The sequence below is a fragment of the Neofelis nebulosa genome, chromosome 6 (assembly GCF_028018385.1).
Source record: "Neofelis nebulosa isolate mNeoNeb1 chromosome 6, mNeoNeb1.pri, whole genome shotgun sequence".
Classification (NCBI taxonomy): domain Eukaryota; kingdom Metazoa; phylum Chordata; class Mammalia; order Carnivora; family Felidae; genus Neofelis; species Neofelis nebulosa.
This window is the reverse complement of record NC_080787.1, coordinates 79,019,044-79,035,618: the sequence shown is the minus strand read 5'-3', so window position 1 is coordinate 79,035,618 and position 16,575 is coordinate 79,019,044. Positions and strand designations below refer to the sequence as shown.

At 37.5% G+C, this 16,575-nt stretch overlaps 1 protein-coding gene across 5 annotated transcripts in view; it reads right to left on the bottom strand.

Annotated features, from left to right (window-relative positions):
* LOC131514504 (cytochrome b5 reductase 4) overlaps positions 1 to 16,575 on the bottom strand; it is a 101,349-nt gene that overhangs the window by 45,661 nt on the left and 39,113 nt on the right. For all 5 annotated transcript variants that reach the window (XM_058734616.1, XM_058734615.1, XM_058734612.1 and 2 more), the window contains exons 4-6: positions 15,877 to 15,958; positions 5,054 to 5,083; positions 633 to 693 (exon numbers count right to left, since the gene is read on the bottom strand). In XM_058734616.1, the coding sequence (XP_058590599.1) occupies positions 633 to 693; positions 5,054 to 5,083; positions 15,877 to 15,958 (173 nt within the window). The remainder of the gene's footprint in view (positions 1 to 632; positions 694 to 5,053; positions 5,084 to 15,876; positions 15,959 to 16,575) is intronic.

Here is a 16,575-nt window from a genome sequence, read left to right as displayed (position 1 = left end):
AAAACCAGTAAAACAAACTAAATATATGAAAAACAATGTAGTTGAATAAATTATGGTATGGTCATATGATGGAAAGCAGACAAAAAAATGGCTTTTGCAGAATATGACACAGGAATACTGCTCATAAAATACATTGCAATGCCAGTATTATCAAAATAGAATAATATGGAAATAGGTATTATATGAATCAAGCTGGGTGGAAAAGACCAAATATTAAGTATACATCCAGAGTTGATAGATTACAACTGATTTTATCACTTTCTTTTCTATTTCTCTAGATTTTCCAAGTTTTCCACCATGAATGTATATTTTATAATCAGAAAAATATTTTCGAATAGTTTTTAAAGTCAAAAATATTTTTGAAATTTTTTAACTTAAAATTTCTTAAACACAAATATTGACACATAAGTGTTTAAAATGGATCAAACTTTAGTTATACTAAAAATTCACACATACAGAAAACAGCCCATCCTCCCACAATGCCTGATAAATGAGCACTACAGTTCTTATGTCAAAGAACCATGATTAATACAGTAAGCATGAACTCAAACTCAGAGCTGTTTATTTTTTTAATGTGTCTATTTTGGTGTAGAAGTAATTTAGCTTTTAAAAAGTACAACAAGAATCCATACCTTGGAGAACTACAACCTTCTTTGGCAAGTGTATCTGCCACTTGGGTCTTGGGAAGCATGCCTTCACAAAGAAAAACAAAACAGCTACGGTTCATCTAGATAGCATTTATTTTTTTTCTTCTTTTTAGTAAAATTCTTATTAAAATACTATAAAAGGACACAAATCATAGATGTACAAAAACTTACCTTGTAGCCAGCACCACCCCTCCCCCCAAGGGTAATCATTATTCTGACTTTTAGCATCCTTAGTTTTTGCCTGTATTTGACCTTTATAAAAATGGAATCACAAGATCTGTTCTCTTTTGGTCTGAGGCTTTTTTTGTTTGGCATTATGTCAAGTAAGTATGATTGATAGTAAGCAATAAATCAAACCTTGAGGTTTCTGAACTATTACCCATGCTGTTAAATGCATCAGTAGTTTGTATTTATACTACATTGTACAAATATGAGAGTTTATACATTCTGTTGCTGGACATTTGGGTTGTTTGCAGTCTTGGGCTATTATACATAAATAGCACTGTTATAAATATTCTTGTATATGTACCTGCACATTCTTAAAGAACATATATCCGCATTTTTGCAAGTATACAAGGTGTGTGTAGATCTGGCTTTACTAGCTGCTGCTTAACAATTTCCCAAAGTGGTTGTACCAATTTATATTTAATACCAGAAATGTCTGAGGGTTCCAGTCACTCCACAATCTCACTGAAATCAATCCTGTCAGCATGCAGCAACACAGCATTTTAAAAGCCCACTAAAACTGTGATTTTTAGTTGAGAACTCAGAGATGTGGAAGAACTCTAGAGATTCTGTAAAGCATTCTGTATTTCCCTCCCACAACAGGACTGTGCTGTTGGTATCTGGAAGGATCAGTTTGGAAAAAAAAGAGGCCTGCTGCTAAAAGGCCTGTTGCAAATCACTGCAACAATTACATTTCTATTCCTCAAACTGTGCAGGAAAACAAATTTAATGTTTCGTCTCTGGTGAATCCTGTAGGTCTCACATCAAAAGTCACAGTTGGGGCGCCTGGGTGGCTCAGCTGGTTAAGCGTCTGACTTCGGCTCAGGTCATGATCTCACTCGTGGTTCGTGAGTTCGAGCCCTGTGTCAGGCTTTGTGCTGACAGCTCAAAGCCTGGAGCCTGTTTCAGATTCTGTGTCTCCTTCTCTCTCTGTCCCTCCCCTGATCATGCTCTCTCTCTCTCAAAAATAAAATAAACATTAAAAAAAATTTTTTTTAAAAAGTCACAGTAATATGGGGCACCTGGGTGGCTCAGTTGGTTGAGCGACCAACTTCGGCTCAGGTCATGATCTCACAGTTTGTAGGTTCGAGCCCCATATCGGGCTCTGTGCTGACAGCTCGGAGCCTGGATCCTGCTTCAGATTCTGTGTCTCCCTCTCTCTCTGCCTTTCCCCTGCTTTCTCTCTCTCTCTCTCTCTCAAAAATAAATAAACATTAAAAACTTTAAAAGAAAGTCACAGTAATATAAAATCAGAGAGGGGAGGCATCTTTGAGACAAACTAGTGTAGAGGTTTCAAGATTATTTCCAGCCATAGAAGCTTCTGTTTAAATCCAACTTAAGTGCAAGCACAAGATATCAAACAGCCATATTTTGGGGGATGAGGCTGATCATGAGCCCTGAGTCCAGGCCTTACTCACTCAGTTTCCATCTCTTCCTATGCAACTCTACAGAACATAATTAATATTCAGATAAACAAAAGAAGTCTCAAGATGGGACATAACAAAGCCACAGTTATGAACTAACTAGGAGTGAATCCTAAAGAAGAATGCTCTACCAGGAAACTAAAAGTATAACAACAGGACTATAAAAATGAAAATGTAGGGGCGCCTGGATGGCTTGGTCGGTTAAGCGTCCGACTTCGGCTCAGGTTATGATCTCACGGTCCGTGAGTTCGAGCCCCGCGTCGGGCTCTGTGCTGACAGCTCAGAGCCTGGAGCCTGTTTCAGATTCTGTGCCTCCCTCTCTCTGACCCTCCTCCGTTCATGCTCTGTCTGTCTCTGTCTCAAAAATAAATAAACGTTAAAAAAAAATTAAAAAAAAAAAAAAAGTATTCCTAGAAGGTAGATACAATTACTGTCATCATTTAAAGATGAACAAATATTGGGGCGCCTGGGTGGCTCAGTCGGTTAAGCGTCCGACTTCAGCTCAGGTCACGATCTCGCGGTCTGTGAGTTCGAGCCCCGCGTCGGGCTCTGGGCTGATGGCTCAGAGCCTGGAGCTTGCTTCTGATTCTGTGTCTCCCTCTCTCTCTGCCCCTCCCCTGTTCATGCTCTGTCTCTCTCTGTCTCAAAAATAAATAAATGTTAAAAAAATTTAAAAAAAAATGAAAATGTATTTTTATCTCAAATGACAAAAAATAAGAAAAGATAACCTTAATAAATTATTTGAAAAATCACTTAAAAGATATTTCACTATGAGATTAATGTCATTTATCATATGGAGGCCTCTTAGATATATAAATAAAAAACAAATGCATCACGATCTAAGACTTTGCATAAGAAAAAGCTATCAACAGGATTCACAGATTGTTACTCAATTTTGATCTTATTAGGGTCTTATTAGGACCTGATTAGGACCAAGAAATCTGGATTTGAAGTTAGTATCAGCACTGTGATCTTACAAAAACCACCATTTCTGCTTCCTCAAATTTATACTAGTAAAGAAATTTGCCCTGAAATCTCATGAGACAGCAAAGGAGACAATTTCCAAACATTCTAAAAGACTATACAATGTCATACAAATATGTCTTTTTAGAACAGAATAATGTCATAGGCTGTGGAATGTGCTTTGATTTCAACATCTGCCAAGCAAAATAAAACACCTTATATATAATATCATTCTAGAAAAGTTGAAGGAATCTGTGGTGAATGAGGGTAGAGTAAAATAATTAACTAAAGTTAGGTGGACTGAATGGATATTCTTTCCCCAAAGTGCTGCTTGATGACTGTTGTTAATTTGAAGGGATCAGGTCTCTAGTGGAATACCACAATAATCTGTCTCATTCAGGATTTAAAATAGTTATTTGAATAACGGCATTGCTGGCAGACAGATCACATCTGCAAATACACAGACTTACCACATAGTCTTGAATGAACCAAAATGAGAAGCAGCTAATAAATATAAATATAAATATCACAATCTTATAGAATACAAGATCATGATAGGTAATTGTGCCAGCCAGACACTTAGGGACATGTGTTAATATTCCATTCTTAAGGCCACCTTGAACCGAGGTATTAGTTAAATGCAGTGCATCCAGAGGAGGGCAACAGGAAAGTAATGGTTCTGGAAGCCATATGTGGTGAAAATGGAAATGCCCAGTGTATCAGTAATTAGTCTTTAAGCAATGGTTTTATGCCTATTATCACAAAAGAGTCAATCATTATATGGAACCCAAGATAGGCCCTTCATTTAATACAGTGCTATACTATCAGACAAAAAGCCTCAGGTGTTACATCAAAAACTGAAATAAGTCAGTCTACAATACAGACGACGGTATTCCTCAAGTTAAAAAAGGAAGGGTAACTAATCTGGCAATCTAGCTTATAGTTGAATTTCTATAACTTTCTTTTGCAAACATGAGAAAAAAACCTATTTCTAAACATACCTTACTGAGAACAAACTGAGGGTTGATGGGGGGGGTGGGAGGGAGGGGAGGGTGGGTGATGGGTATTGAGGAGGGCACCTTTTGGGATGAGCACTGGGTGTTGTATGGAAACCAATTTGACAATAAATTTCATATATTGAAAAAAATAAAAATAAAAAAAATAAGTAAATAAATATAGAGGAAAAAAAAAAAAAAACATACCTTAAACAAGTAGTTCAATCAATGTAGCCCCAGGCATTTCCTAAGAGTCAATACTGACCATTACATCGTATGTATGTATGTATGTATGTATGTATATATGTATGTATTTATGTATGTATTGATTGATTGATTGATTGATTGGAGGTGGGGAGGGGAGAATGTCAGTCATAATTCTCGGTCATACTGAATGGCTGCTGAGCCTGGAAAGAGTAGTAATAGGCTATTCAGCATCTATATGCAAACACTGGCATTCACCTCAATGCCTGAGGGATATGACTTGTTCTGTCTTGCTTCTGAGGATGGAACTCCTCATCACTACAAATATTCAAGCTGCAGGCAGATGAACACCATGTTCAGGGATGTTCCAGGAGGGACTACTTACTCTAAGAGTAATGGCTGGAGTAAGGGATCTATAAAGTTCTGCCAAAGCCTCTAAGTTTAGGTAAGTAAAGATATCTTTTGTATAAAAAATATCCTCCCCCCCCCAAAAAAAATCCAAATACTACCCAAATAATTCTGTAAAACAATTCTCTATGTGAATGTAATTCATAAGAATACGATCCATTTTTTATCATAAATTTATATGACTTACCATTTAAGACTTTCTTTTCTTCATGATAGTCTGTACAGTGATTTAGAAAAGAAAAGTCAGATAATAATACTATAACATCAAAGAGAGTATCAGCTAATATTTGAAGATAACAGCCCCTTCCTTGAAGAGCTTTCTGTTCAGGTCTGAGGAGAAAAACAAGGCTAATAAATAGATGGTCGATGTTTCAAACAAGGAAGCTTCATTCTGAAAATTGCTGGGCCATTTCTTCCACAGGTGTTTGTCTCCCACTTCACTGAGCTTTTCTCTACTTCTCTGAATACTTTTTTCTAATATCTTGGTTAATTTCTTTAGAAAGCATATAAAAACCCAAGTTTTGTTTAGGTCATCATATTCCAAAGTAATCAAAATTATTCAGAATTTATTATATTACACATTATAAATAAAATGTTCATGCTAACAACTCAAAGAAAGACACCTTATACCTTTCTTATCTAATCTAGGTCAATACTTAAAAAGATTATTGCTTACTCCAAATTTAAACGGCAAAATGATGAAAGTATAAGACTTTCACTTGTATGTACAACACAATAATATTTAACAGTTATTTTCTTTCAGGATGGCAACCAACTCACAAATCTACATTGTATTTTGACCACCAAAGATGCTACACCATATGGTCAAAATAAAACCCTCAGCAAGTTAACAGAGTTAAAAAAAAAAAAAAAAAGGGGCGCCTGGGTGGCTCAGTCGGTTAGACGTCCGACTTCGGCCCAGGTCACGATCTCGCGGTCCGTGAGTTCGAGCCCCGCATCGGGCTCTGGGCTGATGGCTCAGAGCCTGGAGCCTGCTTCTGATTCTGTGTCTCCCTCTCTCTCTGCCCCTCCCCCGTTCATGCTCTGTCTCTCTCTGTCTCAAAAATAAATAAACGTTAATTAAAAAAAAAAAAAAAAAAAAAAAAAAAAAAAAAAAAGGAGGAGGAGGAGGAGAAAAGAATGACAAGCCAACAAAATATCCAAGCAGTAAACTGGTAGATATCAATATATCAATTGTTGAGGTAACCTTGTTTTATAGAAAACAAAAACTAAACCACTTAAATGAAGGCTTGCAAATCTTTTATGTTCTGATTTTCAATCAACCAGGGATACCACAATTACCTCTGCTTCACTCAACTATCATAAAATAATCATGATTAAGGAGGCCAGATGACTATTCTTTTTATTTTCTTTATTTTACCAAAATAATTTCAAAGCTGAAAGGGATCTTAACAACATGCAGCAAATTACCATCTGATCCCCTCATTTAAGACTGAAAGTCAGGGGTCAAGGACTTGAATGAAATCCACAGCTTTTTAGCAACAAAGCCAAGATTAGACTTCATAGCCTCTAAGACTCAGCATCATATTTCTTACTATGCCATTGCTAGTGTTAATACTTTCTGGAAAGGCAAAAGACCTAAAAACCACTTGACTTATACCTCAAAATGAGCTCTGCTTATCAAGTGCCAAATAAAAATCTAGTCATTACAGTTTGCAAGGGATCACTGATGTCCTTGCTTGATCACTTACTTTCATCAGTGGGTTTCATCTGTCTTTCCTACTTAGTTGTAATTATTTGTTTTATCTTAGAACAACCAACAAACACACAGATAAAAGTAAATTAAATCTATTTTCGGCGTACCACATACTTGGCAGTTTGATGAATGTCATTTATCAAGTAAAACAATTTGTTTTTATCTAAGAGGATCACAGCTTTTGAAAAATTGCCCCACATAATTTGTTTCTAAGGAAAAACATATGTTTATCTTATATGATTTACTTCCCGCCTGACATGAATTGATTGAACCTGTCAGAAGTTTCTGGATCCTACTACATAGGTCATTTTTTCTGAATCTTTTTTTTTTTTTTTAATACAAGAAGTACCAGTAGGAAGAGATTTTTCTACTTAAACGGTCTAAATTACTTTTAAAAACTCTACTTTTGCAACTCTTTCAAAACACTGACACATAGAAATAAAAGACTATTTTTATTATTAAGCATATTTACATCTGAGTCCTTTTAGTCACATGAGACTGACAAGAAATCTGATGTTCTGTCTAGATCATTAATTCCATAGCCAAGAGAATTTGTATTTTCTCATAATGTTGGTTAAACTGCATTACTCTGATAAGAACCTCTGCTTTCTGGAGAGATCAGAGTAATTTTGAAAGCCAGCACTGCAGTTTACGGACTGCACTCTACTCTTCTGTGGTAAAAGGGTAGGTAAGGATTTTCAACTGTGGCCCCAATCTAGTTTACCTCTGTTGGGTGAAGCCACAGGAGGACCCCCACAATAAAGAAAGAAAAAAATCTGTTTTACCAGTATACTCATTTTTTAAATAAATATTTGATCAGGGTGCCTGCATGGCCCAGTCGGTCAAGCATCCAACTCTTGACTTCGGCCTAGGTCATGATCTCACAGCTTTTGGGTCTGAGCCTCACCTCAAGTTCTGCGCTGAGAGCATGGAGCCTACTTGGGATTCTCTCTCTCCCCCTCTATCTCTGCCCTTCCCCTATGCACACGCTCTCTCTCAAAATAAATAAATAAATATTAAAAAAATAAATATTTGTTGGCCATCATCTTAATAAACACAGTGACATAATGTGAAAACATTTTGATAAAAAGTTAGGAAAATACGAATATATATTGTTTGCTTATGCACCCATAAATTTGGAAGGATTCATAATGAAATTAGAATAACATGGTTACCTTTGTGTATACATGGGAGGGGAAACCAGTAGATGGGAGACCGAGGTATGAATCATGTGATATGCATTACTTACACATACTTGAATGCATTACACATACTTGAATCATGTGAATACATTACTTATTCAAAAAAATTAAATAAATGGAATTAAAAATAAAATGTTGATACATTCTCTTAAACACACACAATATGATAAATGCTTTAAAAGAGGTATGTAGCATACCTAGAAGCATAGAATGGGATATCTCTAGTTGGAAGGAATTTGAAAGGACTCCATTGAGGAGGTAATATTTTAGCTACGTTTTGACAATATCCAGGCATTTGTCACCGAGGCCCTGAAGAAAAGCATCCTAGGAAGACAAATGCTGAGTATTTATATTTGAGCATTTAACATGTAGCTACATACCTCATCTTCTTATTTCCAAAGGTCAGTATCACGTAACCACCAGATATGAGCTCAGTCTTATTACCAGAGATCTTATCACCAAGACCAAAATGCAGCATTCTATATTCCCTTAACTACTCAGGCTTGCCAGAAGATGGCTCCCTGGCTCTCTACAATATGTTTAATAATCATTTTTTCTCTAGAAATTCTTCCATATTTCTAAATGGAACTCCTCATAACATAAATGAGGCTTAAGTCTTATTTTCGTTTCAAGTTACACACTAATTTCTCAAATCTTATAAAATTTAATGATTTCAATATTTCTAAACTATCTTTACCTTTTACTTTCCTTTACTCATCTTTGTAATCATCTTCTGAATTACCTTTAAATTTTATACATCCCTTAAACTTCAAGGCTCAGAATTACCCCTCACCCTAGAAATAGTTTACTGGCAGAATTAAAATAAGTAATTAATAGTTGAAATACATACTCTGAAAAATTCCAGGGTTAAAGAGATTTCAAAGTACTAGAATGTGTAGGTACTCCTGGTCAGTTTTCTTCCTACTACTCATTTAACTAGTCACAGAATAAGCTGCATTTTTAGAAGTTCGTGGTTTCTCTGTAGGTAGGGTATACTTGATATTTTTTATTCAATCCCCCAATTTATGAGTTATTTTCCATTCTTGTCATATCCTCTTAGGGTTAACCACTCCTTCCTTATTTGGCATCACCTGCACATGAATATACACATGTTCAAAAATCATCTTTCCCTGAAAACAAAACAAATACTAACCTAAACCAAACACTGGTCAGTAGCACCCACAAAGCATGACACACTTCCTATTCAGGTTTGCACCTGCCCTTGACCAGGGACTTCTCACCCCCATTTTCAATGACCTCTCCCTTATATCTTTCTGGCAGGAATCACTCAGACAATGGACTGACAGCAGCAAAAGCAAATTAAGGCAGCCTGACTAACACAGCAAATTTACTCATCTGGTAAGGTCCATATCACCACAACACCTTGCTCTTTCTCTCCACTAGTTAAGCCTCAGCTGGCCTTGCTTTCCCCCCACCCACTGAGCCCATTTTACCGAAGAAACTGAAGCTCCTCGATGAGAGAACTTTGACTCTACTTCGAACTTCCAGCCAGCAGCCAGCCCATTCAATAGTTGTCTTACATACCAGCTTCACATACATGTGCTGTGGATACTATCATTTTTAAGAATAGAAAACTAAAGTAGAGGGTCTCACTACTTCAGCACTAGTAACATTTTGGGCTGGACAATTCTTTGTTGTGGGAGTCTATCCTGTGCATGGTAGGCTATTCCGTGGCATCACTGCCCTCTCCTCTACACACTAGAATGCCAGGAGCACCTAGGTTAGTTGTGCCAACCAAAATGTTTCCAGACAGTGGCCCCTTGAGTAGCAAAATCAACCCCTGTTGAAAATCACTGGCATAAATTAAAAAAAATTATGCAAATGTGGGTAACTTTAATGAGTGATTCTTTGCCTTACAAAAGGAAGCATTCATGAGTTCTATAAATGGCAAGATTCTCCAAATGAATAACTACAGCCTTGAAATAAGGTACATATACATAAAAACCTCAGTATCTTCACTTTTATTTTTATTCACTTATTGGGGTTTTTTCAAGTTTTTATTTAAATTCAAGTGAGTTAACATATAGCATCTTCACTTTTAAAGTAAAGGTGTTAAAACAGCTCTAAACCCTCTTCCACCTTTAAGTATTCTACTGATATGGTTCCAAGTGCTTTACAATCAGTAACTGCTTGAGAGAATGGGTATGAAAACAAAAAACAAAGTATTAGAAACCATGATAAACTGATGAGAAATTAGGAAGAGACACTTTTGGGGTACCTGGATGGCTCAGTCAGTTAAGTGTCCACCTCTTGATTTCAGCTCAGTTCATGATTTCACAGTTCGTGAGTTTGAGCCCCCCTTTGGGCTCTGCACTGACAAGTGGGGGGCTTGCTTGGGATTCTCTCTCTCTCTCTCTCTCTCTCTCTCTCTCTCTCTGTGCCCCTCCCTTGCTCACTCTCTCTTGAGCTAAAAAATAAACGAACTTAAGACAAATTAAAAAAAAAAAACAGAGAGAGACATTTCTGACACTGCACTATGCCACTGGAAAATATGATTAGTATTTTTAAAATATGACTTACATTAAAATTTTTTAAAGTACACTTACTTTACTTACATTACTTACTTTACTTACATTAACATTTTTTAAGTATAAAAATAAAAGTGGAGATACTGAGGTTTTTATTTAAATGTACCTTATTTAAAGGCCATGGTTATTCAATTGGAGAATCCCTCCATTTATAGAACTCATAGATGCTTCCTTTTGTAAGGCAAAGAATTGACTCATTAAAGTTACCCACTTTAAAAAATTTGGTCTTGAACAGTGCTGCCCAGAAGAAATATAATGCAAGCCATAAGCATAATTTTAAATTTTCTAATGACCACATTAACAAAAAGTAACAGGTTAAATTAATTTTAGTAACGTATTTTTACTAACCACAATAGATCCAGAATATTATCATTTCAATATGTAATCTATGTAAAATTTATGAGATATTTTACATTTTTTACAATGAAGTCTTTTTTTTTTATTTTTTTTTTTTAAATTTTTTTTTTTCAACATTTTTTATTTATTTTTGGGACAGAGAGAGACAGAGCATGAACGGGGGAGGGGCAGAGAGAGAGGGAGACACAGAATCGGAAACAGGCTCCAGGCTCCGAGCCATCAGCCCAGAGCCTGACGCGGGGCTCGAACTCACGGACCGCGAGATCGTGACCTGGCTGAAGTCGGACGCTTAACCGACTGCGCCACCCAGGCGCCCCTACAATGAAGTCTTAAAATGCAGTCTTTTACACTTTTAACACATGTCAGCTTGGACGAGGCACATCCTAGCATTCAACAGCCACATGTGGCATGCAGCTACAATAATGGCAGCTGAGAACTAAAACAGGGCGAGAAGCAAGAACATTTTTCATCTTTGCCAGAGAATGTAGTGTTCCACATAAATAAATAATCAACCGAAGCTTAACTTTCCAAGGGAAGTTTCTCCTTTTATTCATTATTGATCTTTTTAAAGCACAATATAAACGGTAATGCTTTTCAAACAAAGGATTACAAAAAACACTGATTCTTTGCTTGATAAAGATCCACCAGCATCATGTTTTATATTCTGGTGCAGTTAGCTTTGCTGTTTTCTTCCTACATACCTGTGCATTTCACCACGGCCACGCTAGAAACCACCAGATAAATTGAAAACTATCCTCCCAGAACTGCCCAGCTGTGGAGACGGCCATAAAATGGCAATTCTGGATTCCCCTGCTTTGGGGTCTGGCAGACCACCTCCTTAAAAGAGTGTGTGAGGGATCTGGTACTGAAAGACGCCCATGCATTAAAATTCTCCTTCAGTGTAGCCCCTGGGTGCCCATCTCCCCCCCACAAATCCCCATGCCAGCGACAGTCTCTTTCCCCCTACTGTTCTCACTTCATCTTTGTTTTCATTCTCTGCTCCTCCTTCAACTCTTTTCATCCTCTGTTCCCATTTCATCCAGAAGTTCCAACCGGAGAGTGAACACATGCTGCAGTTTGCCAGTCACAGTTTATCCCCTGTTGTCTCACCACGATTACTCACAGAGCCTCCCTGCCTGCTCAGAGCTGCCCCAGTTTGGACAATTACACAGTTACCCTGTTCTAATAATTTCTACCAATAAGGCCCAGCAGAGTTCAATGATCAATCCCTGCTCATACACGAAAGGCACAATTGGTACTTATGTTAAAATGGAACTTCACCTTAATTATCAGGAACATTCCTTATTTCTGACACATTAGATCTTTCTTTTTAGTTACTCTGTTCCTTTTACATGCTCTACTCCTGCTGGTTAGCCTGGAGTCCAAACTGTATCTTGAGTCTCTACTGTTAACAAAACAAAACAAATAACAAAAACGATCCACTTACTTGGAATCAACACCTTTCTGATTTGTAAAATTCTTGTCTTTGCTTCCTAATGCTTTTCAAGTTGTCTCATCACTCCCAGCTACTGGCCTCACCCTGCAAAAACACTTACACTCCAAAAAGGCTTTAGAGTGAAACCTGGATTCACAGCCCTAATCTCACATGCTCCAGCAATAATACTTTCTTTTTTACGGAAACAGAACCATCTTTCGAGGTGAAACACTTCAGTCCATGCTGGTTTACGCCTGATAACTGTAGGGACACACAAAGGAACAGAATGTAAGCAGCCTCAGTACCGCAGGGGTGGAGGGGTGAAGGCAGCTAGGACCGCGGCAATCACTTCTACCAGCTCCACTGCCCAACGCCCTGCAGCTTACTAGGCGCTAGTGGTCAGCAAACATGCCTTTGCTTAATCCTCACAATAATGTTAGGATGTTTTCTTCTTAAATCCCATTTTACTGCTGAGGGAAAACTCTCAGATCTGTCAACTGGTACCAAAGAACATAACAGCTTATAAGTGGCAGAGATGTGCTCTGACCCCGTCAGCTTCATGAAATTTGTGCTTTCTATAGATCCTATGCTGCCTCTAATCAATATTTAAGGACAGTGACAGCTGAGGACAGTGTTAAAAAGGAATCTTTTAATTTATGAATACAAAATATCTGACTCCATATCTCATTCTGCGTAGGAAATGTGTTCATACCCCCCTGAGCCAGGTGGTGACGAGGAGAAAGAATACTCACCACAGTTTCCCTTTTTATGATTAGGATTCAGAAAGCCTGTCTCCTCGACCCTTCGAACCTCCTGATTTTGGTTTTGTGTGCTGTTTTATTTTTTAATTTTTCCTTTTCAGTCTTACCTACCTGTATCTAATCCTCCTCGTTACTGAATGATTTTAGGTTGCCAGTTATTTTCTCTCAGCAGTTTTAAGATACTGTTCTATTGTTTTCTGGCTTCTACTGTTCTTCTGGTAAACAGGCTATGGCGGCTTATAAATTACACCTAGTAGCTTAGCTGTCAATTCACTAAGCACTGGTCTGTTACTAAATCCGTCTCTCTCTGGCTCTTTCTGGATCTTCTCATTGTCTTCAGTGTTCTGCAGTTTTACTACAAAGAGTTCATGTGTGGATTTCTTTTTATTTTGTTTGGGATTTGCCAAACTTGCTGAATTTCAGGATTTATGACATTAGTTCTGGAACATTCTTAGCCATTATCCCTTCAAGATGTTGCCTCTTCCTCAGTCTCACTTCTACTTACTTCTGGAAATCTGATTACAAGTGTTGGATCCCCCACACCTCTTGCATATTTTTTTACCCCTTTGTTTCTCTGTGGTACATTCTGTATAATTTACGCTGCTCAATCTTGCCATTCGCTGAGCTCTTCTACTATGTCTAAACTCTTTGGCTACTTGTACTATGTAATTTTTAAACTCACCACCTCTATTTTTCATTTCTGGAAATTCTCTCTTGTTTTTTAATTCAACACAATTAAATTTTAACAGTCTCTGTTAACAATTTTAACAGTCTCTTGTTTTTTACTCATGTTACTAATAGATTCTTATTGCCCTTAACATTTCAAATATAACTAGTTTTAGTCTGTATATGAATAATGAAGCCCTAAGGGTGAAATTCTACTCTTGTTTCTTGCAGAAACAAGAAACAATGATTTGTTTCCTCATGTGTTGTCTAATTTTTTATTGGACACTAATAATTATCTGATGTGTACCTGTGGGAATTTTGAGGGCTTTAGGTCATAAGCGTGTTTCACGATTAAAAATGTGTATACACCTCTGACAAACAGCCTGGGAAACTACTAATGGGAGGCCATTTTATTTTTTGGTTTGAGGTTTCTGAGAACACATAGGTGGAATATACTTGAATTCCCAACTCTTATGTAGGCAGGGCTGCGGTTACAAATTCTCTGAGGAAATCTCTCTTTCCTCTCCCCTGTCACCTCATAAATAAGGTCAGGGCAGACAAAATAACCTGACATTCCCTTGTGTTGGACAGATTTTCTTCATGCTTTCCCATTTCACTCATTACACAGACCTTCAAGAGTCCAAGCCATAGGAAGGGATCTCGGTTCCAACTCCCTGCTTTTAGAGACCCACAATCTGGTCTTCCACCCACTGTGTGACCGTTAACATTCTGGCATGGCTCTTAATCTAGATGATACCCAGATCATCTAGATAAGTGCTAGAAGGAAACGGAGGCTTCAGAGCTAGCTTATCACCCTGGATTGCTGCCTGAACTTACCCTTTTTGTATGGGGAAATATCTGGAGATTTTGAACCAATCCGCTTATTTTAAATGGTGCTTATCATATTTGGTGAAGTATTTTGAGAGTCATCTGTCTTTCATTTCCAGAGAGGAAGAAAGAAACCAGAAAAGTCCTTTTTCTAACTTCACATCCCTTATGGAATAAGAGCCTCAGGAACCCGCATACTTTCTGATACTACAGAAGAAGACATGACCATTAGTACCAGATTATGTAAATGAGATAAGGAACAGTCAGGATGAGGTAAAAGTAGTCATTCAGAAACTCGAATTAATACTGTGTCTCCTGCTGGCAGTGAATTAGTGAATTTAGGAGTTAGTTAAAAGGAGAAAGGAATTGGCTTAAAACGTAAACTGGTTTGGAAGAACTTCCAGACACTAAAAGTCACATTAGTGTGCTTTTGGTATACACACATACTGCTTATTTGTTTTGTAACAATGGGAAGAAAAAGAAATAATCCTTTTTGAGCATCTATTACACTCACGGTGAAAGGAACTTTACTCATGTTACTTCCTAGTCCTATGAATCACTGTACAGATGAAAACTGAGGGTCAGAGGTAGAAACTGGCCCAAAGACTGCACAGTCAATAGGCCGTGGAGCTAGGGTTCAAATCTGGGCATGCCTGTGCTATTTCCACACTGCTGACGGAGGCCTTGAATGACAAAATTCACTGAACTAATAAACAGAAGACTCAGGTCAGATAAGCCAATTTATTCTTAATTGAGTGTCAAAGTCAGGAGTTACGTAAAAGAAACGACTACTGTTCTATCCACAGTCAAGAATTAAGTGCAGCATTTCTGCTATTCCTGTTGCATGTCCAAAATTTTCAGAGGGTGCTCTTCTGAAAGAAGCTTAGGAGGCAAAGAGGTGATCTCCAACACCATACAGATTGTAGAGTCAGGTCAGAAGGTTAGGGTAGGGAATTGGGTTTATTTTAAAAGTAGTTTAAAATCAGAACACGGGTTTTCCATAATATAGGGGCAAGGAGGGGAATGTTCAAGGCAAATGGGAGACAAAGCTGGGAGGAAAAATTTCACTGTGTAACATCATAATTTCTGGGTTTTGAGTCATGTGACTATATTACATATTCAAAAAAATAAATTCTCAAAAACGAGTCTAAAATTCAGCTTTAACCAAGTGTTCTAGCTAACCCATGTAACAACAGAATAAAAGACTAATAATGAAAACTAAATAAGAAGTAAATAGAGTCCATTCATTTCCATAATGCTCATTCCTCACACGTATGAATGTTCTCTCAAAAGCTGTCAATATTCTAAGGTTAAGTCATTGCTTCATTCATTCATTCATTTATTCATTTAAAATCTTTACAGTGGCTGCACCAGGAGGCTGGTGAAAAATAAGAACAATATAGTGATTTATTTAAATCTATCTGTCGAAATCTAAGTAAAAAAAAGTATGTGCGTGTTACACATCACTGCCAGGTTAGCACTTGGCACAACTTACCTTTAGGAAGAGCAGGTTTAACTGCTATTCTGCCAACCAGGCATTCTTTCAGCATGGATTCATAATTGACCCAACGATGAACCTGGTGTGGGATGTAAATGACAGAGAAGCGACATGACTCTGACTCCATGAGATGCTCTAATTTTATTCGGAGCAAAACTAAACATACTTAGACTGCTCTGGAAAACTAAGCAGATTCAATTAGCCAGTAAGGGACTGACAGGAAGGCAGCGTACCATGTTCTCCAAGTGCCATGTACAGACCTTTCAGATACCCATGAGGTCTCAACTAGTTTCATAATAATACTAAGATGTTATTTGTCTTTTTCACCACTGTTGACGCTTGCACTAATGTGGAAAAGGCAATGGTAGGTAAAACTGCTTGCATGCTGGCAAGTCAAGGCAGAGGTTTCAATCTTTATATTCTTCACCATCACATACCCATGGGGGCCGGGGGATTGGTTTCATTTAAGAATATGCTTTATGAAGTAGAAGAAACTATTAATTTTCTTAAGTCTCAACGTCTGAGTAGAGGCCTTGCTTACATTCTGTGTAACAAAATGAGAAGTTCTCAAAAACGCTTCTGCTGCAAAGTAAGATCCTCACCTTGAAGGAAAATACCCAGGCAATTATTTGATTTGCAAACTGAACCGAGCTTTTGTCTCAGAAGACCATTTATATGTAAAAGAAAAAAAAATGA